We start from the raw sequence: 27,330 nt of genomic DNA on the forward strand, positions 1-27,330 counted from the left end.
CAGCCTGGCGTGACGGCTCTTATCTCCCGGCTGACGGGGCAGAATCCTTCAGCCCCACGTACTTAAGGCCGTGCACGGCGGGGCCGGGCAGAGCAGCACTCGGCAGAGACGGACAGACACCGCGGCCACACCGCAGCCACACCGCGGCCACCACCGCAGCCACCACCGCAGCCACCACCGCAGCCAGCGCCCAGCCCACGGCTCCGACCCTGCGTGGAGATGCTGCCAGCCACGTCCAAGCTCTGCGCCGCCATCTCCTACCGCCACCTGCGCAACATGACCGGTGAGTCCGGCTCCAGGCCGGGGCAGCCCCTGCCCGGCTGGGCCTCGGGGATTCTCTCCCCGCTCTGTACCATGTTGGGGTTTGTGATTTACTGTCCCTGCAACCCTTTTTTGCCACCAGACCTGTCACTGGGGCCCGAGGGGCTGGCTCATGTCCCTGTGACCAGCTCTGGGTGACGTTCCCTCTGGCTGTGAGGGTTTTGTTCCTCTGTGATCCATTTCCATGCTCTTTCCTGGGCAACTGCACGATGCTCCTCAGTATTTTTACTGCTGCGTGGCTTGGAGCTGGAGCCAAGCTCAGGATTGTTTAGGACAATCTCTGCCAGGGCAATGCAACAGCAACCAGCTACTCCTTGTCCCTGTAGGGGCTCCAAGATGGTGACAAGAAGGGACTTTTCCATGTTGTGTGTTTAAACTGGGGACAAGCCCACGGCAAGGCCCCAGCAGTGCGGTGCCAGCGGGTGACACGCTCTCTTCTCTCCCTCAGGTCTGAGGAGACAAGCTGCCGTGGCCATCAGCCAGGAGCTGAGCAGACTCGCCTGCCGCAGCCCAGGACCCAGCACCTGGATCCATCAGGTGCGCAGGAGAAGCTCCTTGCTCAGTAAGTGACACCTAAGGGGGGCTGTTCCTTCCTGCTGTGAGGAGACCGTCACAGGCTGGGGCTCCAGAGAGCAGCTGGGGAAAGATCTGCTTGAGGGTGGGCTGTGCTTCTGCTGAACCGAAGGCAGAGTGGGAACTGGGTTTAATCCCCATTCCCTGGGCACAGAGAAGGGCATTTGGTGTAGATAAAGCTCATCTGGCACAACGCTGTTCTTGCACTCAACCCTGCCTTTGTCTGGTGCTGGCAGGCTCAAGGCTGGAGGAGAAACCCTTCAGCGAGATGGAAATGTCTTACATCAAGCAAGGAGAGGAAGCCCTGCAGAAATCCCTCAGAATCCTCGAGGACCAGGACGACTGGAAGACAGAGACGGTGGCGGTGGGTGCTCTGCCCTGTGGTGCTGCCCTGCAGCCCTCCTGTGAGCAGCTCTGGTGGTAATTCTGCCATCCCCTCTCCAGGGTAATGGAGATAAAGTGCTGAGCAAGGTGCTGCCGGACGTGGGGAAGGTGTTCCGGCTGGAGGTGGTGGTGGACCAGCCTCTGGACACGGTGTACAGAGAGCTGGTGGACAACATGGAGCAGATGGGAGACTGGAACCCCAACGTCAAAGAAGTCAGGGTAGGAAATGTGTGTCAGACATGTCACAGCCTGTGTTTTGTCCATTTTCCTGCTGCAGATGTAGAGGGGTTTTGCAGTATCTGTGTTGCTGCTGCAGCAGAGGCGAGTCTGGAGCAGCTTCTGTGTGACTAATTCTGCAGGAAAGGCGCTTTCCTGCAAGGAGCAGCCAGTTCTGCTGTAAATTGGGGCTGATCTGAAGAAATAGCCCCAAGGTACAAGGAAGCAGAGAAGCAGTAAGGGAATAGATTTTCACCCAGGAACTGAAAACTGTTCTGCACCTGGGGGCGAGCAAGTATTTGGAATTATTGTCACTGTAAATACCAAGATTTTGTCAGACCCCGTATCTGAACACCTGGTAACCAAAGGCAGCTTTCAGCTGTGCTTGCAGTAAACACTTCAAATGGAAGTTTTAATTCTAAACTGCAGATTCTGGAGAAGATTGGGAAGGACACGGTGATCACCCATGAGAAGGCGGCCGCGACCCCCGGGAACATTGTTGGGCCCCGGGACTTCGTGAGCGTCCGGTGCTCCAAGAGACGCGGCTCCACCTGTGTCCTGGCCGGAATGTCCACGACCTACGGGCCGATGCCCGAGCAGGAGGGGTTCATCAGGTAACTCCTGCTCAGTCTGTTCACGGGCGTGCAGGGAGGGACATCCCCACAGGGCAGGAGGGAGTTACTGTGGGCTCAGAGTCGCTGGGTTTGTGTGGGCAGCAGGAGCTGCTGTGGGAACCCCAAATCCCAAAGTGTGTTTTTGAGGCTGAAAGTCCAAGGCTGGGTCTGACCTGGGCCTCTCTCCCATCCCAGGGCTGAGAACGGTCCCACCTGCATGGTCCTGCGCCCGCTGCCCGGCAGCCCCTCCCAGACCCGGCTCACCTGGCTGCTCAGCATCGACCTCAAGGTACCCGGGGCTGGGAGGGCTCTGGGGGGAGCCAGGGGCTGTGGGGGAGGCAGATTCTGCTCACAGGCCCTGTCTGCTCCTCTCCAGGGGTGGCTGCCCAAGACCATCATCAACCAGGTCCTGTCCCAGACACAGGTGGACTTCGCCAAACACCTCCGGCAGCGCCTGGCCCGGCCAGTGCCTGTGACCTGCTGACCACGACCTGCTGACCACCCAGTGCAGGGCTTTGTTCAGGGGCAAAGTAGGGAATCTTTTCGCTTCAATTAGCCAAGGCCTTTAATAGCAGACTCCACTAATTAATACATAGTTACAATCAATAAATATAAAGGTTTATTTGTTGAAGCTCATTGTGTAAGTGCAGGAACAAAAATTCAATTCCTGCAGTTGCTTAACTGAGCACATGCTGGCCCAGTCAGCCAACCCCACCCTCCCTAATTACTTTCAGTGAATAAATAAAGCTTTAATTAGTGCTGTCTACAGTTAAAGGTCTCGGCTAATTAGTTATTAAGGAGACAGATGACTGAGAAGTTACATCCTCAGTGAGGCAAACATAGGCCTGACTGAATGTCAAATTTTACTCTCCCAAAATTCAAACACAGCACTTACTTAACCAACAATTTTGTTTCCTCTCCCCCTCAAAGCAGTTCTAATTTATTTTTTCCTGTACGAACACATAAGAAGTGTCAAATTATTTATTCACCCAAAGCTCTGCAATGATGATTATTAGCAGGAGGCCCCAGGTAACTCCTGTGCACAGATCTTCAGCTCAAAAGATCTCCAAGTGTAGCTACTTTGAGTTTAAATGTCACTTGTAACAATTTACAAGACAAGAATAAAAAGAAGAGTTAAAGCCTTTATTTTTAAACTGGTTTCCAGTCTGTGGGGAAAAAAAATACAGTTTGGACAGAAGCCCAAATTTCAGTCTTACATGCAGCCGTCTTGTTCTGACAGAGCCGTCCTGGCTGGGAGCTGTTGGTCACCATCAGCCAAACACACCTGAGCTCAGGGGTCACTGTACCTACACCTGGCAGGTCCAGCTGCACCCTGACCTGTCACAGCCCAGGAGAAGGTTCTTCAACACCCCCTTCTCCAGCGAGTGACAGTCTAATGGTCCTGGGGGCTCCAAGAGAGGCCCCAAACTAGCACAAAACACCCCAGAACTGCCTCACAGTGGCAGGGGAGGGGGGTGTGAACACACACACAACACCTGCCAGCCAGGGCTGCATCCGCCTCAGCCTGTTGGGTCCTTGGCTGATCACTGAGAGAGAGATGGATGTTCCTCTGCAGTAACTCCACGGTGTTGGGGGTTTATGGCTCCCAGGGCGGGCTCCTCCTGCCATCCACCTCTGTCTCCACGTGGTACAGGACATCGGCCAGCGTGTGCTCCACCACGGCCCCCCAGCCCATGTCACTCATCTGCAGAGGGAAGCACAGTTAGCTCCACTCCTGGACAAAGAGTGACCACACATCCCAGGGCTCTTTCCCTCCTCACAACAGTAGTATGGGGGGGAAATTCCAAGTGTTTCCTTAAACAATTCAGCCCCCTTACTGACAAACGAGGCCAACACAGGCAACAGTCTGTCAAAAGGAACGAGATAACAGCACCTATTATTTAATTAAAATTTAATGATTTATTGAGATATCTGTCCTTACATATTTTTAAACGCAATCCTTTTGGCTACACTATCCAGGTACTGAGACTGAAGGACAGGTACAGGTGTGGTATGAATCACACCAAAACATCTTTGATTTAAACGAGGCTCTCAAATGGGGGGGGGAAGCTTCAGTTTTACTTACAGGATGGTAAGTGATGTCTCTCGGTGGATACTTGAAATATGGCCCAAAGTTTATAGAAACCTGTGGAACATGCATTTTCATTACATCTAAAAAGCCAGGAAAATTTCTTTAGTCCTCCGTCCTTGTCCCTTCCTACTCCTGAGCCTACCCACACCTTGTGCAAGCCCACAGGAACAAACATTGCTGATGTTCCTTCAGCAATTTGATAATCCCATTACACATATGAACAGCAACGTTGTTCCAGAGCCACTAAAATAATTCCCATCTTTCCTTTTCACTTGGCACACTCCCAGAGTGCCCACACTTTGTGCATTACTGAAATTGATGTATCTAGGAATTCTCTTTCAAAGACTCCTCACTTACCGTGCAGCCTTTGTACAAAGAAATAGCAGGAAAATAAACCCCCTCAAAGATGTCCTTAAAGGCAACTCCTTGGCTGACACCATTCTTGAAGAATATGATCTGAAAAACGAAGGGTTTTCCCACTGATGGTGGCTGTCAGGATACAGCAGCCCTGACAAGATTAATCTCTGCTCCCTTTCACTCGAGCCAGGCACATGCTGAAGTGACAGCAACAACTCACCTGGCTTCCAGGGGCTTGCTTTAGGCTCTTCTCTGCTTTGTCCACAAAATCCTTCTCTTCAAAGTACAAGTAGCTTTTGAATTTGATCAAAGCCTGAAATAGCAGCAAATGACGTCAGAAACAAGCCTGAAAAGCTGTTACCTGTCACCTGCCCTGCTCAGGGACAGGTGTGCCTGGTGTCAGAGTACCTGTGAGGAGCGATTCCTACAGCTCAAAGGCTAGAGAGCCAGGAGGGGAAGGTGAAAGGAGATGTGGGCAATCTCATCCAGGAGGATTTTGCTTTCTTGAGACCAACACTTTGGACCTCTCCCCTATGAACCACGGAGGTACCCAGAGGCAGGGTGGGAAGGATGCACGGACAGGGGTGCGAGTGAGGCCACAGCAACTCGTTTTCCAGTTCTCCACCTGCCAATGCTTAATCCAACAGTGAACTCGCACCTCACCTTGTCTTTGTAGGTGTCAGGCAGGGATTTGGCTGTCTCAGTATCCTCTGGAAGGCTGATGTAAAATCCCAGGACATCGCCCTGTCCGTAGCCAGAGGAATAGTGTTTCCCTATGGACTGGTGAAACTTGGTTCCCTTTTTGCTGCGCCAGGAGTAACTGAACTTGTCGTATCCCAGAGGGGCCTGGAGGTTCCCTGCGGAGACAAACGCTTCGTCATGAACACACGGAGTGTAGCAGGAGCACCTGCTAAGAAATATTTTGTAAAATTATTTACCCAAGGGCTGTGACCAGCCTAATCTGGCAGCTGTGTCTGGAGGCATCTCATCCATGGAGATTTCAAAGTACCAGGCTCCTTTCCGCACGCCGTGTGAGGCTCTCACCATGGAATAGCCCTTCTCGCCAATAACAGTCAGTCTGTCGTCAGAGATCTTCAGCTGGGGAGCTGCAGGGGAGCACACGAGCACTTATTTGTGGTTTCTAACGTGGTGATGTCAAAAGGCAAGTGACCACGCAGAAGTGGATTTCACCTCTGCACCTCTGAGAGCAGCGGCACCTGGAACATCACTGACTGGTAACAAGAGCTCGCCCAGATGCCTCTGCAAGGAAACACCACCTGGACAGATTCACGAGCTCTGTACCTCGGTCATGCAGGGCCAGGAGCACTCGTTCATACAGGCAGGCTCTGTACAGATCCCCAGGAATGGGTTTTCCTGCCCAACAGTCCAGCTCCAGCTTTTCTGGGTCGGGTGCGTGGGGGTCGGGCTCGGCCAGGATGTAGCGATACCCGTCCTTGTTGAAGGGGTGCTCCAGAGGGTACCCATGGGGGGGCAGGCGCTGAGCCGAAAACAACGGGTCACTGAAACACAGAAACTCCACGCTGGCATCTCCCAGGTGCTGTCACAGGTCACCCCAGGACACCCCTGCAGAGCTGTCCCTGTGCTCAGGGGCTGCACACCCGTGCCTGTGTGAAACGAGCACACACTTATCCACTGCAAATCATTTACAGCCTGTGGCTCATCAGTGACATCACAGGGCTCTGGAGTGACCCCAGACACCCACCCAGGGCAGAGGCAGCTGGGAGGCAGCTTAAAGTACCACAAGTGCCACTGTCCCTGACTGCTGGCCATCCCTGCGTCCACCCCTGTGCCCATCCCTGCACCCTCATGGCGCCTCTGCTCTCACCTCCGTGTTTTCTTGGCTGTTCCTGTGGTCCCTCCATCCTGCTGCTTGCGCTTGGCTCCTCGGCCCTTCCCGCTGCCCCCAGCAGCCATTCCTCCTGGACACACAAACCAGGCACAGTAAGGAGCTGCTCGGCAGCGCCCGCACGCACGGAATCTCCAGGGAGAAAGGGGCAGAGCAGCCAAACCAAAATCAGCTCGTGGGCTCAGGTGCCTTTGTCCACAGTTAATGTGAACCAGGCTTCACTGCCAACGAGCACAGCAAAATCCACAACTTTCATTTGCCAGCTGGCTTCTGGTCAGCTTTTGAGGTGTCTAAATTTGGAGTAGAAGCTAAAGGAGATTGAGCAGCAAAACAAGCTCAACCTGAGCTTTTCAGGTGTGAATTAGGAATCTTTTCTGTCATCAAAAGATTTACAGGCAACAGCAATGGGATCCATTTCAGGGGCATTATTATTATTATTATTATTATTATTCATGGAGATTCCAGTTACAGCTCAAATCTATTTCTGCAGAAGCAGCAGAAACCCACCCTACAGCACAGCCACCAACCCAGTGATCCTGTGCTGGAGGAACACTGACACCAACCAGCAATAAGCACTTAATGTTCAGTTTCCATCTACAAAATAAAATACACCTAAGTTGAGGAAAAATGAAAAGCAAGAGGTGTTTCTCTTCAGTACTACTAAAGCCAGCTCCATGATCGAACAGCAAATCAGTCTGAACTCAGCAATCAGTTATAAAACTGTAGTACAGGAAAAGCTACATGTCAAATTTAATCAAACTAATATCGGTATGTTTTAATAAATTAAATCATACATGCAGTTTATCATCCTGCTATTTCCAAAGGTATTGCTGCTGATTTGTAAGGAAAATGATGGAAATTTCATGTACTGTAGATAAACACCTTCATGAACCGCATTCGTGTGGTAACTAAAAATCCAGTCAGCTCTTCCATTACCAGCATTCCCTTACAGTGTAAGGGATCCAAACCATCCAGGGAATACCATATTCTGCACAAACATGACCTGATCCAGCTGCACTCACTGATTTCAGTGCAGACAAACATTCAGGCTCTCCGGTTTGTCAACAGTTACTTGCCCAAACCATTGCACTGTAAATCTCAAACCAATTATTCAAGCATTAAAACTACATCAGGTCAACTGACGCAAAATAAAAAATAAACATAAGTGTAAAATAAATAAATAAAACCTGTAAACCAGTCAAGTAGGGCAGAATATGGCAATTAAAAGCTTCTAACTACCAAAGATTAAAGAATGGAATTGCTGGTTTGTATTGAAGTCCAACTGCAATCACATCAGGGCACACTTTCATTTTTGATTGACTTCGGCTTCTAAGAGAATCGAGCAAAAAAAGCTTTGCAAACAGCAATACTTAAGTTTTAGAAGCTGAAAGGTAAATATTCACCTCCCAGAGAGGCTCCACCTGCAAGAACAGAAGTGGCACCACATGTTTGTCAGTCTCCCAGAAATTAAATAGAAAAAAACCAGTGCATGACATGGAAACAACACACCTCAGATATCTATAACCTGCTTTAAAAAGCCCCAAATAACTCCTGTCTGTACTACTGGGATGTGCTTAATAAAGATTATTAATATATAAACCCATTAGCAGTTCATTTACTGCAGCAAGGTTGCCCTGAGTACTCTCATCAAGATGAGAAAGCTGACAGCACAGAAGTCATCCACAGAAAGGAACAGCAAAACACAAGCAGTGAACACAGGGAATTAAACATACACATATATATTTATACTTCCTCCAGCTACTTTCAACTCTTAGAGGGAGAGCAACAGGAAATCTGAATAACTCAAGGAGATAAATTAAAACCACTCTAGGAGAAAAGTGACAAGCTCAGCTTTCAGTGAACATCTCGATTTATCTGGTCACCGCAAAGAAACGGCTGAACCTTCCCAAGAAGTAAAGTTAATCTTTCCATAAAAATGCACAGTGAGACTGTTCTGAGCACAAGCATAAGCTCAGTTCACACGACAGTTTAACTGCACAGATGCCCAGAGGACTGGGAAATGCATCTTAGTCCCAAATACCCAAAGCCCTCCCGAGTAAAGAACTTGCCATTTAAGCTTCCACTTGTGGACACGGCGTTGTTCTGTTTCTGGTTGTCATAGGCTGGACCAATATTGGCAAGATCCTGCAAGAGATTAAATAATCTGCTGTACAGACTTGGTCAAAGGGACCACTCCGAGCCTGGGCAGGGCACTCCAGGTGCTGGAGCTCCCACCCACTGCTGGCACAACACAGGCTCGTGGCAGAGATCTGCCCACTGACTGAGCAGAAAGGTACCAGGACCCCCCACCCCTCCTCTCAGCTCCCCGCCTTCCTCCTGTCTCTCATTACATACCTGGTCTAGAAGCCCAAACTTGGGGTAATCTTCCTCTGGGTCTTTACTGCCTGGGTCTGGATGCTCTTTCACCAGGAACACGTCTCTCTCTTTACACTAAAGCAAAGCAGTTTTAGTTACACAGGGTAATATCGTAACAAATTCATTAACAAGTGTTTAAACCCCCGTAGTTCCTACTAATATGTATTAGGTACATCAGCTGCCTAAGAAGCACCAGCATCTTCACCCTCTAGCTCCAAGCCCAGCCCTCAGCACACACCGACATCAGAAAACCAAAATTTGCAGGAATTCTTTCACAGATTTACCCTCAATTCTTACCATGGTTTTGACAATATTATTGGGCCAAGTCATTTTTCCAGGCCTCTGCCGTGTTGTCATACACTCCCAGTATTTATCAATAAAAGGGATAATATCCTGTAAGAACAGAAAACATTTGTGTGAGCTGCTCCTGACACCAGCCCTGACGTGAGCCCGCGGCAGTTCCGCAACAGCCAAACCTTATCCTTGGAGAACATCGTTTTGGGGTGCTCATCTTGCGTCCTCGACTGCCACGTGAGGTTGGCCAGAGCACTAAGGCACATTTCCTTGAGATCTGAGAAACAAAACACCCCAGGGCTACAATTACACTTGGTGGGAAGATCAGACATCCATGTACACAGTGATCACCCCAAGTAACTGCAAAACCTCCCAAACTCTGTGCCGACCCAGGCCTCGCTGAACCATTTACACTACTTCCATAAATCAGTAGCAAAACATTTTTAGAAGAAGTCACACATGGTTATTAATATTGGATTTCGGGTCATATTCCAAAAGCCTCAGCAGAGCCCACCCACCGACTTCAGACAAAACCAAACCTCCAGGTTGACCTTGCACAAAACATCTCCCAATGTCCTTTTCCCAAACTCACTCGCTTGTTTCCTCAGGAAGTAGGTGTTCCCACTGTGGTGGCACACATTGCAGTGGAAGCTGTAGTTGGTCATGAAGGGCAGACAAGACCTGCAAAAAAGCAGCTGCATTAAGAAACTAATTATTCCAAGTTAAAACCCAATTATTCCTTCCCCTCCTAAAACCACAAACATCTTAGAGGCTCAGTGGTGTTTCATGGGAGTGCTTTTATCACAGACAAAGCTTTATTTACACAACACACCAGTTCCCAAGTGTTCAAGGACATAGACAGGGCCTTGGTCCTTGGGAACTCAGACTCCAAACACTCCACTTTTGCCACCAAAGCCCTGTGCTGGCCCAGCTCACATACGTGGTGTCGATGCCGAAGGTGTCAGCTGTGAACCACTTGGTGCAGATCCCACACTGCAGCTCGATCTCGCCAAGCTGCCGCACGTTCTCCTCGTCCCCCGAGCCCCCCTGGACATCCATGGCTTCGGCGCCGTCCCCGGCAGCATCCTGGAACCAGAGCCAGGAATCAAACAACGCCCGGGGCAGACAGCACAGGGGCTTTGGGCAGGAATCTGCCACGACAGGAGTTTAGAGGGAATAAATCCATTCCCCTAATCCACGGCCGCACTGCGAGCAGGCTGGAGCTGTTTTGTGCACTCAGTTCGTGAGGATGAGCCACGCGGGTGAAGATTTAACTTCCAAACCAACCCTTTAAGGAACCAATGCTGGCGCTAGAGGATGCTGCCCTTCGGGCCAAGCCAGCCCCCTCCGTGCCCACAGCACCTACCAGGGGCTCCTTCCCGTTGGCCGACTCGGTCTCCAGGGCCGCGCTGACATCGACCATGGCGGCGTCCCCCCTGCCGGGGCAGAGCGGTCAGAGCGGAGCGCCCACCCCCGACCCCGCACCGCGGGACACAGCCCAGACCCGGGGCCTGGCCCCCGGTGTCGCTCGGGCCGCAGGACCCCCCCGACACCCCCGGGGAGGGCCGGGACCCCCATCCCCGTTCCCATGGCAACGAGACCAGGTCCCGCGGAGCCCTTACGGTACGGGGGAGTACGGGGGTCCCTCGGGCCCGCCCAGGGAGGGACATACCCGGTCTCGGCGTCGGTGGCGGGCGGCTCTGGCGGGGCCGGGGGCTCCGGGGCCGGGGGAGGCTCCGGGGGGGCTCGGCGCCCTCGGCCGCCGCTGCCGCCGCCATGTTCCCCGCCACCCCGCTCCCGCGAGAGGCGCGCGCGGCTCTCGCGAGACTCAGCGCTTGAAAGGGCGGCGGGCCCGGGGCGCCCCAGCGCGGCCGAGCGGCGCCCCCTGCCGACGGCCGCCGGGAGCCGTGACGTCACCGTGCGCGGCCGTGACGTCACCCAGCCACCGTCTGGGCGCGAGGTGCGGGGCTGAGAGCGGGGGAATAAACCGGGAGCAGCCCCCAGGTTCCCGGTGCCCCGCGGGAGGACTGAGCACGTTTCCCCCCGGAAAGGACGAGTGTCGCCTCTCCGGGAGGGTGGCGAGGGGTAGGACCCCCGTTGGCACCCCCACCCCGGAGAGACTGGGGCTCACGGGTGCCCCAGGTGCTGCTCCCTTCTCCAAGGAGCAGGGCAGGATGGACTGGGGTGGGGATGTGCCTGCGTCACTCGTCCCCAGGGGTCCTGGGCCGTGTCCTCGCACAGCGCGGGGGTGACCGCCCCCCACCCCCAGCCACAGGGACGGAGGGAGAGGGGGACGGTGGTCGGGACGAGCCCAGGAGGGACGGAAGGAGAGAGGGACGGGGAGAAAGAGAAGAACTGGAGGAATGCAGGGATGAGGCAGGGATGGATGGAAGGATGGATGAGGCTGGAAGCAGCGGGGGAAGGATGGGGAGAAGGAGAGAGGGAGAAAGAGTACGGCGAGGGACGAGGGAGATGGAAACGGGGAGGGATGACCGGGAGGTAGATGGGGTGGAGGGGAGGGAGGATAGAGATAGGGACGGAGGGACGGGGAGAAGAGGGGAGGGGGCTGTCGGGGAGGGGGGTGCCGGGCCGCCCGGGGCGGCGCTCGGGGCCGCTGTACAAATAGGGCGGCCGCGGGTGGCCCGGGCAGACATGCGGGTCCCGCTCCGCTCCGCGCTCGCGCTCTGCGCCCTCGCCCTGCTCCGCCTGGGCTGCGCACCGACCCGGGCGCTCACCTGGGCACCGACCGCATCCACACGGGCGCTCACCTGGGCACCGACCGGAGCATCCACCCGGGCGCTCACCTGGGCACCGACCCGCGCCCCGGCCCGCGCCCCGCCGCGCTGCCCCCCGCTGATGCTGCAGCTGCTCCGCGCCCCTCCCGCCCCGCTCCGCGCCGCCGCCGCCGCCGCTCTCAGCCTCTCCCCACACGGTGAGTGAGGCCGCGGTCCCGGGCATCCCTATCCTGGGACCGGCACCGTCCCCGGGACTCGCAGTGTCCCCGAGCATCCCTGTCCTGGGACCCACACTGTTTCCCGCACTGTTTCCAGGACCGGCGCCGCTCCCGGGCATCTCTGTCGTGGGACCGGCACTGTCCCTGGGTCCCTTACGGTTCCCGGGCAACCCTGTCCCCGGGATCAGCACCGTCCCTCTTCCCGGGACTGCCACTGTCCCCGAGCCTCCCTGTCCTGGGACCAGCACCATCCCCGGGACCTGCACCGTCCCCTTGCATGCCTGTCCAGGGATCCCCGCTGTCCCGAGCATCCCCGTTCCCAGGACCAGCCCCGTTCCCAGGACCAGCCCTGCCTGAGGCTCTCGCTGGCTCTCAGGTGGATCCAGCAGCTTTCTCCCGCCCCTCGGGTTCCCACCGCAAGGCTGGTTCCCTGGCAGTACGCGAGGGCACCGTCCCCCCCAGCTCTGGCACCCCTGGCACCATGTCCCCTCACCCTGCCCTTGGCTTTCAGGTTCCCTGCAGAACGGCTCCCGCTGGGCGCTCTCCTTCGACATGTCCTCCCTCTCCAGAAGCCAGGAGGTGAGTCTGGCTCAGCTCCGCGTCCGCCTGCCTGGCCCCTCCCGTGCCCACAACGTCTCCCTGGACATCTACCACAGCCAGCGGCACAGGTGCCGGGGAGATGGGACCTGTGCCCACCAGCTCTTCCTGGGCACCGTGGCTGGCAGCCCCTCTGCCACCCAGGCCTCCTGGAAAGTCTTTGAGGTCACCAACCTGCTCCGGTCCTGGCTCCACCAAGCTGTAGTTGCTGGGCACCACAGTCCCACGGGAAGGGGGCAGTGGGAGGTGAGAGGGTCGGCTGCCCCGGCCACCACTGCCCCGAGGGACACCGGCCACGGGGACCCAGTCCTGCCCCAGGATGTGGCAGATAGAGTCCTGCTGCTCGTCTTCTCCAAAGACAAGTCTCCAGGAGACCACAGCCTCATCAGGACCGCGGAGACCTCCAAGTACATCATGCGTGACAGCTCGCAGGGCGCGGGGACGCGCCGGCACCGCAGGAACAGGATGGAGAAGCAGAGGATCAAAGTGAGCGACGCTGCCGCGGCCACCGCGCGGGAGCAGGGCAGGGCCCTGTGCAGGCGGGTGGACATGGTGGTGGACTTCGAGCAGACGGGCTGGGGCAGCTGGATTGTCTACCCCAAGAAGTACAACGCCTACCGCTGCGAAGGGCTGTGCCCCTCGCCCGTGGATGAGACCTTCAAGCCCACCAACCATGCGTACATACAGGTAAGAGGGGGTGGCTGCCCCTGCATCCCCTGTGCCCCCCACACCCCCAGGCCCTGCCCGCAGCAGGGGGATGTTCTGCCCTTCCCGTGTCTCCCACAGAGTTTGCTGCAGCTCTACAAGCCCAACCAGGTGCCGTGTCCTGCCTGCTCCCCGGTCAAGATGAGTCCCCTCTCCATGCTCTACTACGAGAGGGGCGAGATCGTTGTCCGTCACCACGAGGACATGATCATCGAGGAGTGTGGCTGCAACTGAGGCCACCTCGTAGCCTGTACGAAGGTGCACATCTCTGCCCAAAAGTGCCCAAAGGACCACGACCGCTGCACAGACCAGGGCATCTCTGAAGCCCACACACCCGTGGGTTGGCAAACCCCTGGCTAGACCTGGGGAGGAGTGAGGTGCCCGGCAGTTCTGCAGCACTGTGTGGCCACAGTGCCTGGCAGGATCCAGGCTCCGTGTGGAAAAGGCCACCAGCCACCTCCCTGTGGCCCCAGGGGCAGCTCTGGTGTGGTGGGTGCCCCGCGCTGTGTTCACCAGGGAGCTGCGGCGCTGGCGGCCGCTGTGTCTGGGACAGAAGCAGGAGCTGAGGAGCAGGAGCAGGACTGGAGCGCAGCAGCATCACTCCCTGCCACGACACGGCCCAGGCAATGCCGCTTTTCCCAGCCACAGGAATCACCAGTGGCCACAGGTTCTGAGGACCCTGCAGCTGCAGTGTCTGGCCATGCTGAACATCCACACCACTGGGATTTTCAATCTCCCCGGGGGTTTAGGCATTTCTCCTAAGAATTCTATTATATTTCTATTAAAACAATCAGATTTCTATTACAACTCAGACAAGTGAGTGTATTACCCAATGTCCAGAGCCCCAGCTGGCAGATCTAGGTGGGCAGCTGTTACAAACAAGTAACCACAGCTCTACTCAAGCCTTTTCCTCCCCTTGCTGGATGAGGTGGTAGCAAAAAGGTCACACAAAAGCTGTACAATTCATCAATAAATTATATATATGATAAAATTGCCCGTTGGATTCTGCTGATTTTTGCTGCTAATGGTCTGCCAGGGTGTCTCCCCTTCTCTGTGTTCCATCTGTTGCATCCAGAGCTTCTCCCTGCTCTGGCTGCAGCCTGCTCCGAGAGCAGGTGGGCTCTGGCTGCTCCTGAAACTACCAGAGCAATGGGGTCCCTCCGACAGTGCAAAAGATGCTCGAAAGCTCCAAAGCTCACGTGAGATAAGGACGAAGCTGTTCCCACCCTGATGAGGGGTTGCTCAAGAGCAAGGGAGGCACCTGCAGGCGTGGAAGGGGAGGCTAAAGGGATTTTCCTCCTTTTTTACCCCTCGGAGATAAGGGAAGGGCTGTACCCTGTCAGAACAGTGAATTCCAAGCCAACTCCTCTGGGTCACCCATCCGGAGGAGTGATGGGGGCGATGCCCGGGGTCTCGAGTGCCCCGGGGTGACCGTGCCCTCCCTCACGGCAGCGCTGGGGAGGGGCTGCTCCTCCTGCATCAGTCCCCGCGTTTGACCGAGCTGTCGCCGCTGCAGCCCCGGCCGTGGGTCTGGGATCCCCCAGGTTCACAGCTGCCCCCACGGATGGGGACACGACACACGCGTGGGGACCCACTGGTGGCCCCCACGCAGCAGAGGGGACGGGCTGAACCTCAAGCGTCGGGGCTGGCGGCGGGTGGCCCCGGTGGCTGCGCAGGACGGGACAGGGGCCACCTCCACCCCGCCCCTCCTGGGACCAGCGGCCCCGACTCCACATCCCAGGCCAGCCTGATTATCCCCAATCCACATCCCGGCCGGCGGGTAAACAAAGCGTGTCTGGTGTTCCCCCGCCCCAGCAGCCCCTCCCCGGGGCCGCTTACATATTCCAACAGCTTTCACACTGGGACCATCCCGTCATTAGAGGGTCATTTGCAGGAGCTGTCAAAGGTGGGCCGGGGGCGCGGGGCTGACCCCCGGCAGGAGGCAAAGGCAAGCAGGAACCTGCACATTTGTGCTCTGCGTGATGTAAAATTACATTATTTTGCCTCTTTCTCCACAGTTTTGCTACTCCTGCTCAAAAACGGTTCCAAAGCAGGAGGATTCACTCCCCCAGCGCCCACGCTGGACCCCCTGCCCCCCAGCCCCGGCAGGATGCTGTATCTCTGCCATCTCTGCCCCTCCGTCACGCCTGCCTGGAATCCAGCAGCGGGTTCAAAAGTTGTGGCGGGGCAGGGGGAGGCAACAGCCGTTCCCTGGGAAGAGCAGGGTGGAAAAATAAAGGCTGAGATTCCAGGGCTGTAAGGAAAACATCAAAGTGTGGACAATGACAATAAAGTCGGGTTTAGGCAAGGATCTGCTGGTGAGCCGGGCTCTGCCAGGCGCGGGCTGTGAGGGGGAACCTGAGCTGAGCAGGGAGAGCTCTGGCCCTGCTCCTGCCCCAATCCACATCGGCTGGGGGACAGAGGGAGCCCAGACACGCAGGACGATAAAGTGGGGGGACAGCCCCAGTCCTGCCACGGGGTCCTGCCCGCGACCCCTCAGCACCCCAGGGCTGGGGGAGAGCTGGCAGGGAAGGGGAAGGGCTGGCTTGGCGGGGGGACAGCAGCCACAGATTACTTTGGACACACAAAAAGGAAAGAGCGAGAACAAACAGACCGAGGGGTCTTATCACAGGCCCAGGGTGATGTTTGTACAAATGGTGCATTAAAGCACGAGCTGGGTCGGGCAGGTGGTGTTCGTCCCGTGACTGGGACACAGAGCAGGACACAGGGACACGGAGTAGGACACAGGGATGTGGGGCAGGACACAGGGACACCGGCTGTGCTGCTGTGCCTGCTTGAGACAAAAAGGGGCTGGGATGGGAAATGCAACGACAAAGCCAACTTGTCCCTGGACCTCCCCGGAGCATCCCAGCTGTGCCTCAGCCACCCACGACTGCCTCCTTCCCTCCCTCCCTCCCACTGTGCACAACTGGGCTCAGCCCGTGGAAAAAGCAGCTCCTCGGTCTGGGAGCGCAAGTGTGGGGTGAGGAACAGACCCTGGTGAAGCAGGGATCTGCCCTGGAATGCTGAGCTGCTCCTCACAAGGCTCAGGCAAGCTTGGAGAGCTGCAAATATGAATGCAGGCAGGAGATGGATCTAAAACTGTCTGGCTGAAGGATGCAGGAGCTGGGGATGTGAGGGAGGGAGGGAGGGAGTGAAGGACCAGAGCAATGGGATGCTGAGACCACTTGGTCCCACACCACGAAAGGTTTAAGGAATGGGCTTAGGACAAATTGCATCAGAGCAGATGTCCACGGGTGTCACATCACCTCATCACATCCACTGCTTTGGTCACGGTTCTCTCTGCCCCCCACAACTGCCCTGATGTGCCCATGGCCCCAGGGCCCTGCACCGAGAACCCAGCAGGAGCTCTGACCATTTCGGCCGGACCCTTGGTCACACCTGGCCAGGTGTTTCACAGGGTGTCCTCCCTCCGAATTATCAGCCACGAATCGCTGTCGGAGGCACCTGGTGCTTTGATGTTCCCCAGATCTGCATAAGCAGCAGATACCGATGCAAAGCTGCCAAAGCTGCCGGGGCATAGACAAAGCACTTAACACCTCCAGCACGTGTTACCTCTCCTACAGGTGGGAGGGAATGGCGCTTAGGAGCATTACCTGCAATACCTGACACCCCCAAAAACCAGGCAGCCACTTTCGTACCGGCACCAAATCTCAACGCCACAAGACTCCTGCTCCTGCAACAGCCATGGCAGGTCGAGGCTGAAATCGGCTCTTTTCTACCCCAAACTGCCTGAATGTGCAGCCCTCAGCTTGGGATGACACCTCCGGGCGGTCCCAGGGCCACCAGCACCGTGTCTCCCACCGAAACCACAGTCCCGGGTGACAGAGTGGGACACTGCCCAGACACACAGCTCAGGGGACGGCGACACCCAACGCTGCCGAGAGAGGTCCCTGTCCAGGAAACCTGCCCACCGAGGGGTTCCATCGATCCAACCCTTCCCTGCTGAGAGAGGTCCCTGTCCAGGAAACCTGCCCACCGAGGGGTTCCATCGATCCAACCCTTCCCTGCCGAGAGAGGTCCCTGTCCAGGAAACCTGCCCACCGAGGGGTTCCATCGATCCAACCCTTCCCACTGTAAACCCACGCTGGAGCGAGAATTCCGGACAGAGCAGGAGAACGAGCCCCAGCACAAGCGCCCGGATTCAGTCCCTGCACACCCTCCCCAGCCTGTCACGGCTATTTCAGTCTCCCCCGAAGGAGGGGAGCTTTGGGGAAATTGCCATCAACATGGGAAGTTTTCCTAAACCAAAAACTGATGCTGCCCCTGCGGAAATTGCAGCTGTGGGTTGCTGTGCCAGCAGTGACCGGAGCAGGAGGGCTCTGAGGACATGAGGAGCTGGACTGCAGCTGCACCACAGCCCAGCAGTGCCATTTTTAATCAAAACCACCAATTTAACACAGAAAAAGGTCTGTCCCAGCTACAGCAGCTCCCCTCTAAACCCTCATCAGAACGTAACTGGTGCAGCTGAGACTGATAAAGTCACACCTGAGGGCAATAAATTTGGATTTGCTCCCATTAAGGTTTCAGAGAAACCCTTAAATCTTATCCTAGAGAAATGCATGTTTATCTGCAGCAATTGCTTTGTTCTGTTACTCATTATTGAGGGTTTGCATATCATAATGTCACCACTGAGCTTCATTAGCAGGTATTTAAATGCTATCTACCAAACCTGATTTGCACAGACGCTCCTTGTGGTTTAGGAAGTCTGAAGTTCAGGCTGTGCCCCGGATTCTCTTCCTCTGAGGTTGCCCCCACCCCCCAGCAGTAGCACAGCAATGTGTCTTACAGACTGTCCAGACCGTATTTATCAAACCTCACTGAGGCTAAAAATGAAGATATTTGCTCTGGGGACCCAATCTGAACATTCCCACGGCAAAATTAACTTTATTGGTTGAAAACGCCCCTCTCGAAGCCTGACAGACTTTGTTTCTAACCTCCCTGTGAAACCCTCTTCCCCAAAGCTCTTCTCCCTGCCCACCACATGATGGAAAAGAGAAGTGAGGGTAAAGCAGCATGGAAATTTCAGCAAGGATCACAAACCCAGGCAAACACATGCCAGGAAGAAGGAATTGCAGCAGAGAAGCTGGAGGCTCCTTCCTTTCCCCAGCTCAGAGTCAGGGACCCTCCAAGTGCTTCCAGCTGAACTGATCCCAAATATTCCCACCTGCAGCCTGAGCCCGGCCCCCTGCCAGGCAGGCAAGAGAACGCACCTTGTGACAGAGCCTTCTGGAAACACTCAGGGGACAGTTTCTGTCACAGATCTGGCAGACCAAAACTTGCCCCAGGGACCAGGTGGGACACAGGGGTGTTCAGCCCAGCCCCAGCAGCACAGGGGGTACCTGAGGGTGAGGCACAGAAGCACCTGACCCATTTTAATGCCTCAGGTCAGCAGCTTCTTGATGGAATAAGGGACAGAAGCCACATTTATTGCATTCATCTCCACACGAGGAGACTCCACATGATTTTTTATTTCTCCCTTATATTGCATTTCTGTAACTGTTACAGTATTAAAATGATTAACAAAAGCATAAAACTGGAACCAAAACCAAGGGGTGAGAGTGTCTCCTCCAGCATTCCGAGACCCGGCCCCTGGAACAGGACACGCTCTGCTCTCCCGAGGGAATCATCTGCCTTTCCCAGGAGCAGGAAGGCACTCAAGGCATGGGCTGCTGTAAGCCTGGCTGGTGGGAATCCTCAAGACAACTCCTGGTGCTTCACTGGATCAGCACTCTCCGGGCAGGTGCGTTAGATGTCCATGTCGAACTGCTCTTCCTCACCTGCTGGGAGGGACAAAAGCACAGGTGAGTCCTCAGAGTTCCACATTAAATACCAAAGATTTTAGTGAAGGAGCGACTGGCAGCTGGCTGTGCTTCAGAAATGGGGTCGTTTGGGCTTAAAATCGGCATTCAGGCATCAGGGTTGGTGTGAAAACCATCTTGTGAAGCTCTGGTAAAGGTGTCAGCTCTGGGGGATCCACCAAAGCAGAGGGAGAGAAAATGCCCTTTAAATAATTTATTCTTAGCCTGGATTTCCTCCTAACAAGGAATGTAGAGAACCACCATGAGGACAGTCGCTGGGACAACCCAGACAGGCACATTTCACACTCATCATCCCAAGAGCTGCTCCCACAGCCAGACAGGAACCAGCGAGGGCAGCCAGGAGCTGTTCCCGAGGACAGGGATTCTCTGGGAGCCACAACCCAGCACCCAGCCTGCATGTCAGGGTGCCAGGGAGCCCAGTGAGCCACTTCAGGTCACAACAGTGTGTCAGGCACAAGGCAATCCTGACTCTAGAAAGATTTTACTTGGAGTGAGCACAGAATAAGAGCCTTCAGATCTTTATTTTTAGAGAGAAGATAAATACTTGCACTTGGTGGGTTCTGGTTGCTTCAAGAAATAACCTCAAATAACTTTAAAACAATTCTTCAAAGGCAACATTGGCTTGTGTTGCTGCAGCAGGGCCTCAGTGAAGTGTCCCTGTCACAAAATGGGGTCAGAAACAGGCAGGAGGAATTTACAACTCAGGCTGATATTAAAAACCCAAGTAAATCCTGCTCTGAATTGTAACCTGAAACTCCAAGCAGCTGCAGCACTGCCCAGCACAGGGAGAGAGGCAGCAGCAGCTGCCCCTCTGCTCTCCACAGGGCTCCTAATCCAACAGCAGCTTCCCAAATGCTGAATTAATGGGAATTATATCAAATTACACCTAATAACTGCAAAAGTCACATTGCTGGGGCCCACAGCAGGATCAAACAACTACAAGAACCTTGTTACCCTGTGACACCGAGCCCACTCTGACTTTCCAAGAAGTCATTGGAGAATTGACCACAGTTCACGGGAATCTCCTGGCTCCACTCCAGCTCTGGAATTTCTAGGAACCAGCAGTGCACCTCACGGGTTGTTGGGGTTTTGCTGCCTGCGCTTACCTGCGCTCACTTTCTCCTCACAGTTTTGGACATGGTGGTTTTCAAGCTTCAACTCCTCCACGTTCGGGCTGGTAACGCCTGGAATGTCCGGAAGGTCGGAGGGGGGTGTTTTGGCAACCGGAGAATTGCGGCATTCCATCAAGAACTTACGGTCATAAATAATCCTGGTACCTGGGCGGGGGACAGGAACATGGTCAGGTGTCCCTGCCCAGGGCAGGGTGGGGAACTGGATGATCTTTAAGGTCCCTTGCAATCCAAACCACTCAGGGATTCTCGGGTATCTAAGCGATAGCTGTGATGTAGTGCTTCACTGCTCAGTCTGCATCACCTCACCCCAAAGCCAGGTACATTGTCACCATTTCTGCCACTAAAGGTGAGGCATCAGGTACCCAAACGCTGCCAGCTGCTGCCCAGAGCAACACAGGACTCCAAACCCCAGGCAGGGGCTGGAAGCAGCAGATCCAGCCCCTTCCACCTTGCTCAAGGTCACACCAGCCCACAAAGCAAACAGAAAACTGAATTTATTTTCCACTCACGACCAGAACCCACATCCCACCTGAACCTGCAGGTGAATACACACCAGGGGACAGGATGTGGCAGGCCCGTGTCCCTCTGAGCGCTGCCCAGCGGGAATTCCTGCACGGACATGTCCCTTGGCGGAGCAGCAGCTACACACACCTTGCTCAAGGCTTACACAGATTGCTAATGCTCCAAGGGTTAACCAGGAACCACCCAGCTCCAGCCTACCACATCGAGCCTCTGGGCATGGATTTCTAGGAACACCACGGAACACCCTGTTCCTTATAAAGGAATTTCATGGAAAAAGCTCAAAAACCACAGACAGAAAAGGGATCCCTCCAAACAGCCCACAGCCTTAACCCAGGAAGTGCTGGAAAACAGTGTTTGCTTCCCAAAACAGTGTTTGCACACCCCTCTGGATCAGGTAGGTCCTGCTCTGCTCCTGTTCCAGCCAGAGGGAAAGGAACTTGTCCTTGTGCCCTCCCCAAAAGCGTTAACTAAAGTACACACATGTGGGCAAACAGCTCCCGTCACCATCTGTCCTGGAACAATCAACTCCCTTTGGTTTGAACACTATAAATATAAAATAAATACATAAAACAACATGTCCGGGTGTTGTGTTCCAACCAAGTTCTGCCAGGGAGTTCTCAAAACACTGAAAAACTTTTCACTGATGATTCTGAACTTGAGTTGTTTCAGGAGAAGGATCCAACCCAACAGTCAGCTGGCTGGGAGAGGGGTGTTAAATTCCTGGGAAGCTCAGGGAGCAGGACTAGGACAGGGATTCCTGGAACTGCGGCTCATGTACCAGCACCGGGAGCACGGAGCTTCCATGTTCCTCCAACAACCTCATGCCCAGAGCTCCCGAAAGCAAAGGGCCTGTGGACAGCTGGAGCAGGACACCCTGGGCAGGACACCCAGCCTGGGCTGCCCCAGGCACAAAGAAGCTCCTTCACACGCCCAAAGCCACGTTCCCAGCAGCTCCCCGGTGCTGCCAGGGAGGCCAGGGTGTATTTAGCAGGAAAACCCACCCACCACGGGATGCTCGGCTCCCTGAGAGCACCACAAGTCAGACACGCAGCCCTGCGTGTCTGTCCTCCAGCAGCTCCGAATCCTCCCTCCCTCCAGCAGCGGGGTGATGCCGCAGCAGGGCCGGGCAACACACGCTGTCCCCAAACGGGCCGGGACAGCCCCGAGCGCTGCCAGGTGGGCACACCCCGGCCACAAACACGGTCCAGCCTCTCCTCTCGCTGCCGACACTCGGCAAGTCCCCGGGGAACAAGAGCTGACAGCCCCGGAGGGCTCATTACTGCGTGCCGCTAATTGCTCATTTCTGCTGTGTTACCCACGCTGGGGAAGTCTCCCACACCCCAACACAATCCCTGCAGCGATCTCCTGCTTTCAGAGGGAACACATGGCCAAAACAACCCCAAACCTCAGCTTTTCTGCACACACAAACCCCGATGAGTCAGTCAGCAGTGTCACTTCCCCTTCTCTCCGAATTTTAACCCCTGGAATCCTGTGGTAGATCCGAGGGACCAACAAAACCTCCATCCCCTCCCACAGTTTGTTCTTTTGGCTGAACTTCAGGCACGGCTTCATCATTCCTGCTGCTCACATCCACCTGGGCAGGGAGGCAGTGACCTGCATTCTACAGGATGTGGAAAAAAATCACCCCAAGCCCCGGCTCAGGGGCACCAGAGGCAGCTGGAATTCCCCACACTGACCCTGTGCCAGGTGCCATCACCTGGAACCGCGGCCACTTCTCTCGGGGCCAAACTGCCAAAATTAAACACCCAAGGAGGAGATGGGGACACAAAACCTCTCTGATGGAGGAGCCCTTAGCATAATCGGTTTGTTACTCTTACTTGAGGATGAAATCCCCACAGATTCCTCTCCCGGCAGCTTCCTGAGGCTGCACAGGACGTCGCAGCAGACAAAGAGGGAACAAGCCCACGGCCTGTTTGCAGCAGCGGAGCGCTGTGCCTCCAGAATTTGGAGCAATTTGGGATTAGAAATAAAGAAAAAGGCCCCAGGGTTTGCTGACTGCCAAAGAAAACAGCAAATATTAGAGATTAGAATTAATCAGTAACCACGGGGAGGCCGAGGCTGTTCCCTGCGAGGCTCCCGAGGCGCTGCCGTGTTTCCCCAGCACGGACACCTGGGCAGGTGCTGTCCTGCTGCCCCAGCCCCCCCAAACCTCCGCTGCGTCCCGGGACAAAGCGGGGACTCCCCGTTCTCCTGCCGGGACAGAAGGGGAGCGCTCCCCCCTCCGCTCCAACCGAGCCCCTTCCCCAGGTGAGACCTCCCCGCTCCCCCCCACAAGGGCCCGCCCAGTCCCCCCTCGCAGGGACCCCGCCCGGCCCGGCGCTCACCGCCCGGCGTGGTCCCGAACACGGTGCCCCCCGGCGTGGTGCTGTAGTCGCCGGGCGGCAGCGGGGCCCCGTCGGGCAGGGCGAGGCATTTGCCGGGGCCCGGGATGTCGCGACTGGGCGTCTGCCCCTGGCAGCAGCGGCCCGACATGACGGGAGCGGGACCGGGAGCGGGACCGGCGCTGCCGCCGCCCGCCCGCCGCTTCCGGGCAGCGCCACGCCCCTTCCGGCGGGCGGGCCCGGGAGGGGGCGGGGCCACGCAGTGACGGGGCGGGGCGGGCCCGGGAGGGGGCGGGGCTATGCAAAGCAGGCGGGGCGGGGTTTCGCGGTAAATGGGCGGGGCCTGGGCGGGGCCTGGGCGGGGCCTGGGCGGGACCCCCGAAGGGACCCCGGGTCCCCTTTTGTGCTCCGTTGCCCCCGGGGCACCCTCGGGCCGTGCCCCCCATTCCAGGGTCGCGCTTCCCGTGCCGCGGGCCCTTCGCCACGCGGGGAGCCCACAGAGCCCTCGGGGGTGCTGGCAGCGCTGCCCCTTCGTGCCCTCCCCTGCCCACGCGGGTGGCCGCCCTGGGAGGTCCGGGTGGTCCCCGTGGGAACGCTGCGGGGACAGATGTCCGCCCGGCTGGGTGGCAGACCCCATCCCAAATGGCTTTGCCTCCCCCGAGGAGCCGGGAACAAATGCGGGAGGAGCCGGGGGCCACACACGGGTCCGGCATCCCCCACGCCGTGTGCCCGGGGATGCTCCGGTGGGGCTGCCGGGCCTGGAGCTGTGGAAAAATAGGGTTTGTCTTAATACCTTATAAAAGAAAAGTTTTAAAGAGAGGCTGAATTGTGGTGGGAGGGGCGCAGGGTCGGCTGGGCGGGACCCCTGGGCTGGGCACGGGGGAGGCTGGGGAACCCAGGGATGAAACCCGGGCATGAAACCCCTCAGAGCATCCTTGGGACCACCCTGCTCACGAGTACCCTCTAGAAGAAGCCCTTCATCCCTTCCCTGGTCCCCCCAGCCGTGGCCACAGGGCTCTGCTGACCCTCACCGGACACCGGTCCGGTGCTGACATCTGCTGACGGCCGGGATGCCGGGAGCCAGGCTGGATTCCAGCACGGATGACGGCACAGACACCAGCAGATGCCAGCAGCATTTCGGCAGCGCTCCGCCTGTGTTGCAGCACGGCGGGGTCACCGAGGCTGTGGCAGTGCCTGTCCCTGGGCCGGGGCCTGAGGCTGCTCTCCTGCTCCGGGCGGTGGTGGGACACAGCCAGCCCCGTCCTGCCCAAACCAACAGCCCGGCTCCGACAGATGGAGCTCGGCAGCCACGCACTGCTCCGAACCGTGGCCAGGGCCAGCCTCATCCCTGCGGAGCCACGGTCCCGCTCCGGGGTGCTGGGGGTCCCCAGGGCATCTCTGAGCATTTCCTATGGGGCAGCATTTCGGTGTCCAGGGCAGTGGTCTCCTGCCAGGTTGGGGTATGGACAGGGGTGTTTCTGCCCCCCAGGGTCCTGTGGGACTCCAGGCAGGCTGTGGTACCCCTCGGGAGCCCAGGCAGGCTGTGGTACCCCTCGGGAGCCCAGGCAGGCTGTGGTGCCTGGCAGGCAGCCCTCGCCCTGTGCCAGCTGCTGAATCGATTACTGGGCACTGGGGCAGGAAAACAACATTTCCGGCATGAAATGACATCAGCAGTGACCCCCAACCCAGCGAGGCAGCCGCTGCCATTTCCTCCTCCTCCTTCTGCTGGAGAATGGACCGTTATGGGGTCAAGGACTGGGGGAAGGTCAGGGTTTAAGGGCACATCCTGGCTGGGGCAGAGCAGGGCCGGCCCTACCACGGTGTCACCATCGCGGTGCCTGCTGGAGTTCGGTGCTCCCGGCAGCACACAGGGAACAGGATTCTCCTGCCCAGCTCCAACTGCCCGGGAGCTGCTGCAGGCAGGGAAGAGGCGTTGGGTGTTCTCCTGCTACCAGCACCCTCCGATTACAGCATGTTCCTCTCCAGGGCATTTTATCTGCCCATTCCATGGGCAGCTCCCAGGGCTGGATAGCCCTTCGTCATCTTCATGTGACACGAGGTTATCGCATTATTGCCTTCTAAATCGGGAGCAGAAGTGCCTCTCCGAGGTGTCCGTCTCTCCACCAGCACTGTCTTTGCTTCTGACCTGCTTTGAATCACTGGTAGCTGAGCCGGGGTGGCTTTTGGTGAAGGACTCACTCCCCTGGCAGGGTCCTGGGGAAGAAAACGTGTTTTATAAGTCATGAAATGCCCCTGTCCCTGATGTGAGAGCAGCCCTGGGGGATGGCAGCAGGGGCAGCTCCTGCCTGGCCCTGCCATCACCGGCCCCACCAATCCCGACTGGGCTGTGATTACAGGAGGGTTTGCTGAGACAGGAAAAAGGTAACCCGAGGGAAGGATAAACTCCTGCCTGGTGGGCAGTGGGGGGCTGGCAGCTTTCATCTTGCCCCATCCATCACCTCCTGTCCGTGTGGCTCCCGCGTGGGAAGGCTCATCCCCAGCCCTCTCTGCACCCCACCCCTCCCATGGAGGCCTGGGGACCCCACTCCAGCCCCATGAAGGACGGGATGATGATGGACCCCATCCCAGTGAGGATGTCCCGGTGCCGCGGCATTTCCACCCCATCCGTCTGTGTTTACATTCCCCTCCGATCGCGGCGGGCGATAAGGACAAACCCGGACAAAGCCACATCCCCGCTGCCCGCCCAAGGGCTGTTTGTGCAGATAAAAGTTGCCCCATAAACAAGCCCATCCTGCCTTTGGGAAGGCCATCTCCGCTGGCCCCAGCCCTCGGCAGGAAACCCTGACTGGGACGCCCCTGGCATTGCCGGGGGTGCTCAGCACCCCAAAACGCAACCCTGGGATGTGCTCTTTGGGTCCTGCTCTTGACACCTGCTAGCAACAGCCTCTGTGGCATGGGATTCACCGTGGCACCCATACCCAGAGCCGGAGGGGGAGTGTTTGACTTCCTCCTCCTCTTCCTCTTTCTCCTCCTCCTCGTTGTTGTTGGTTTTCCTCCCTGCAAACATTGGGCTGGAAGCAAACACAGCTTGGTGTCAGCCCCAGGAGGGGCCCAGGGATGGGTGCTGTTGGGCAGTGGGGGCACAGCCGGGAGCTTTGGCAGAGGGTGCCCGGGCATGCAGGGGGCAGAGGAGGGGCAGGGGGAGGCAGCGGGCGGCCCGGTGTCCGTGGTGGGGGGGCTGGCAGGGGGCTCCACGCGGGGCTGCTGGCACTCGCTCCCTCATCCCTGCCAGCTTCCCCAAAGCAGCTTCTCTCCCCAAAGCAGGGCTGGACCCTCTCCCTCCCACCTCGCTTTGGGGCAGAGCTGGGAATCCCACGGGCAGGGTGCTCCTCTCTCCCTCCGAAAGCCCTGCCTGAAAGCTCGGCTCTCCCTGAGGTCATTTCTGTTGTTGACGTTTTTTCTCGACACTTCCCACACTTTTTGTGAAATCTGGACCCGTGTTATTGCAAACTTCTCCCTCCTTCCCCCACCCCAGTTTGCTTTAGCAACAGCTGAAGGAAAACCAGAAACAATGGGAAAGGAGCTGTGAAAACATCTGTAAAATGTTTGTAGGTCGTGATGGCAGCATGAGGACTCTCCTTTCTCTGGGTACTTGCAGCTGGAGGGAGATGGGACCTGTCAGAAATGAAACCATGGTGCAAGGCGTGATAAAAATGTCAGAAATTGGGAATAACTGCCTGCAGGCACTGCCCTGCTGCTGCTGCTGCTGTAGGAGGCTTTCTTCTCAACAACACCGGAAAGAAAACAGCTTTACTATGATTTATTTTTTAATTTGAAAACATAATTGCGCAGGGATCTGGGGGGCAGGAGCAGGACCTGGGGTTGCCTTAGCGCAGCCTTTGTCACTGGCTGGGTTTCAGGATCTCGATGCCCCTTTCCCTCATTCTCTCACTGCTGCCGTGGCCTCGGGAAGAGTTGCAGCCCCGGGGTGACGAGTGGCTGTGCCTGGTCTCGGACTGCCTGCTCTGGGCACGGCAGGATGGCCCCGGAGCCAGATCCGTGCCTCCATCTCCTCTCCTCGGAAGCGATGCCGGTGGCCATAAGCTGCATTCTCCGTGGCGGGTTTCCCACCCCTCCAGCCCCCATCTGTTCACCCCAGGGTGCCCCAGGCGAGGACAGG

General features: G+C 56.7%; 4 protein-coding genes across 6 annotated transcripts; 2 read left to right on the forward strand and 2 right to left on the reverse strand.

Moving 5' to 3' along the window:
- Nucleotides 1-18: 18 nt before the first annotated feature.
- On the forward strand, nucleotides 19-3,252 carry STAR (steroidogenic acute regulatory protein). The gene is made up of 7 exons (XM_039564353.1): nucleotides 19-283; nucleotides 770-883; nucleotides 1,131-1,258; nucleotides 1,339-1,497; nucleotides 1,924-2,108; nucleotides 2,304-2,397; nucleotides 2,485-3,252. The coding sequence occupies exons 1-7, from the start codon at nucleotides 220-222 to the stop codon at nucleotides 2,590-2,592; spliced, it is 852 nt and encodes a 283-aa protein (XP_039420287.1). The 5' UTR covers nucleotides 19-219; the 3' UTR covers nucleotides 2,593-3,252.
- ASH2L (ASH2 like, histone lysine methyltransferase complex subunit) lies at nucleotides 3,231-10,828 on the reverse strand. 2 transcript variants are annotated; one of them, XM_039564330.1, is made up of 17 exons: nucleotides 10,767-10,828; nucleotides 10,461-10,530; nucleotides 10,035-10,180; nucleotides 9,687-9,775; nucleotides 9,277-9,371; nucleotides 9,098-9,193; nucleotides 8,780-8,875; nucleotides 8,494-8,569; nucleotides 7,828-7,845; nucleotides 6,404-6,497; nucleotides 5,860-6,077; nucleotides 5,496-5,663; nucleotides 5,221-5,414; nucleotides 4,778-4,870; nucleotides 4,558-4,656; nucleotides 4,195-4,254; nucleotides 3,231-3,813 (listed from the first exon to the last, which is right to left on the reverse strand). In XM_039564330.1, the coding sequence occupies exons 2-17, from the start codon at nucleotides 10,515-10,517 to the stop codon at nucleotides 3,706-3,708; spliced, it is 1,707 nt and encodes a 568-aa protein (XP_039420264.1). In that variant the 5' UTR covers nucleotides 10,518-10,530; nucleotides 10,767-10,828; the 3' UTR covers nucleotides 3,231-3,705. The 2 variants fall into 2 exon arrangements, with proteins under 2 accessions (XP_039420264.1, XP_039420265.1); XM_039564331.1 differs by lacking the exon at nucleotides 7,828-7,845.
- Nucleotides 10,829-11,694: 866 nt separating this feature from the next.
- On the forward strand, nucleotides 11,695-14,301 carry NODAL (nodal growth differentiation factor). Its single transcript, XM_039564345.1, has 3 exons — nucleotides 11,695-12,026; nucleotides 12,559-13,331; nucleotides 13,431-14,301. The coding sequence occupies exons 1-3, from the start codon at nucleotides 11,747-11,749 to the stop codon at nucleotides 13,581-13,583; spliced, it is 1,206 nt and encodes a 401-aa protein (XP_039420279.1). The 5' UTR covers nucleotides 11,695-11,746; the 3' UTR covers nucleotides 13,584-14,301.
- A 4,495-nt stretch (nucleotides 14,302-18,796) lies between these two features.
- On the reverse strand, nucleotides 18,797-23,411 carry EIF4EBP1 (eukaryotic translation initiation factor 4E binding protein 1). Of its 2 annotated transcripts, none has more exons than XM_039564362.1 (3): nucleotides 23,193-23,411; nucleotides 20,299-20,469; nucleotides 18,797-19,150 (listed from the first exon to the last, which is right to left on the reverse strand). In XM_039564362.1, exons 1-3 carry the CDS (start codon nucleotides 23,338-23,340, stop codon nucleotides 19,119-19,121), a joined length of 351 nt encoding a protein of 116 aa, XP_039420296.1. In that variant the 5' UTR covers nucleotides 23,341-23,411; the 3' UTR covers nucleotides 18,797-19,118. The 2 variants fall into 2 exon arrangements, with proteins under 2 accessions (XP_039420296.1, XP_039420295.1); XM_039564361.1 differs by having other exon boundaries at nucleotides 18,797-19,153.
- Nucleotides 23,412-27,330: the final 3,919 nt, after the last annotated feature.

The sequence above is a fragment of the Corvus cornix genome, chromosome 22, assembly GCF_000738735.6.
Source record: "Corvus cornix cornix isolate S_Up_H32 chromosome 22, ASM73873v5, whole genome shotgun sequence".
NCBI classification, from domain to species: Eukaryota; Metazoa; Chordata; class Aves; order Passeriformes; family Corvidae; genus Corvus; species Corvus cornix.

Coding starts and splice junctions, on each gene's coding strand:
- STAR (XM_039564353.1), top strand. CDS start 220: ATGCTGCCAGCCACGTCCAAGCTCTGCGCCGCCATCTCCTACCGCCAC. Junction 1,259..1,338: donor GGAAGACAGAGACGGTGGCG/GTGGGTGCTCTG, acceptor TCCCCTCTCCAG/GGTAATGGAGATAAAGTGCT. Junction 2,398..2,484: donor TGCTCAGCATCGACCTCAAG/GTACCCGGGGCT, acceptor GCTCCTCTCCAG/GGGTGGCTGCCCAAGACCAT.
- ASH2L (XM_039564330.1), bottom strand. CDS start 10,517: ATGGTCGATGTCAGCGCGGCCCTGGAGACCGAGTCGGCCAACGGGAAG. Junction 8,876..9,097: donor ATAATATTGTCAAAACCATG/GTAAGAATTGAG, acceptor GCTTTGCTTTAG/TGTAAAGAGAGAGACGTGTT. Junction 5,664..5,859: donor CCTGGCCCTGCATGACCGAG/GTACAGAGCTCG, acceptor GCTCCCCTGCAG/CTCCCCAGCTGAAGATCTCT.
- NODAL (XM_039564345.1), top strand. CDS start 11,747: ATGCGGGTCCCGCTCCGCTCCGCGCTCGCGCTCTGCGCCCTCGCCCTG. Junction 12,027..12,558: donor TCTCAGCCTCTCCCCACACG/GTGAGTGAGGCC, acceptor CTTGGCTTTCAG/GTTCCCTGCAGAACGGCTCC. Junction 13,332..13,430: donor CCAACCATGCGTACATACAG/GTAAGAGGGGGT, acceptor TGTCTCCCACAG/AGTTTGCTGCAGCTCTACAA.
- EIF4EBP1 (XM_039564361.1), bottom strand. CDS start 23,340: ATGTCGGGCCGCTGCTGCCAGGGGCAGACGCCCAGTCGCGACATCCCG. Junction 20,470..23,192: donor GTTCGGGACCACGCCGGGCG/GTGAGCGCCGGG, acceptor TCCCCCGCCCAG/GTACCAGGATTATTTATGAC. Junction 19,154..20,298: donor TGAGGAGAAAGTGAGCGCAG/GTAAGCGCAGGC, acceptor TGTCCCTCCCAG/CAGGTGAGGAAGAGCAGTTC.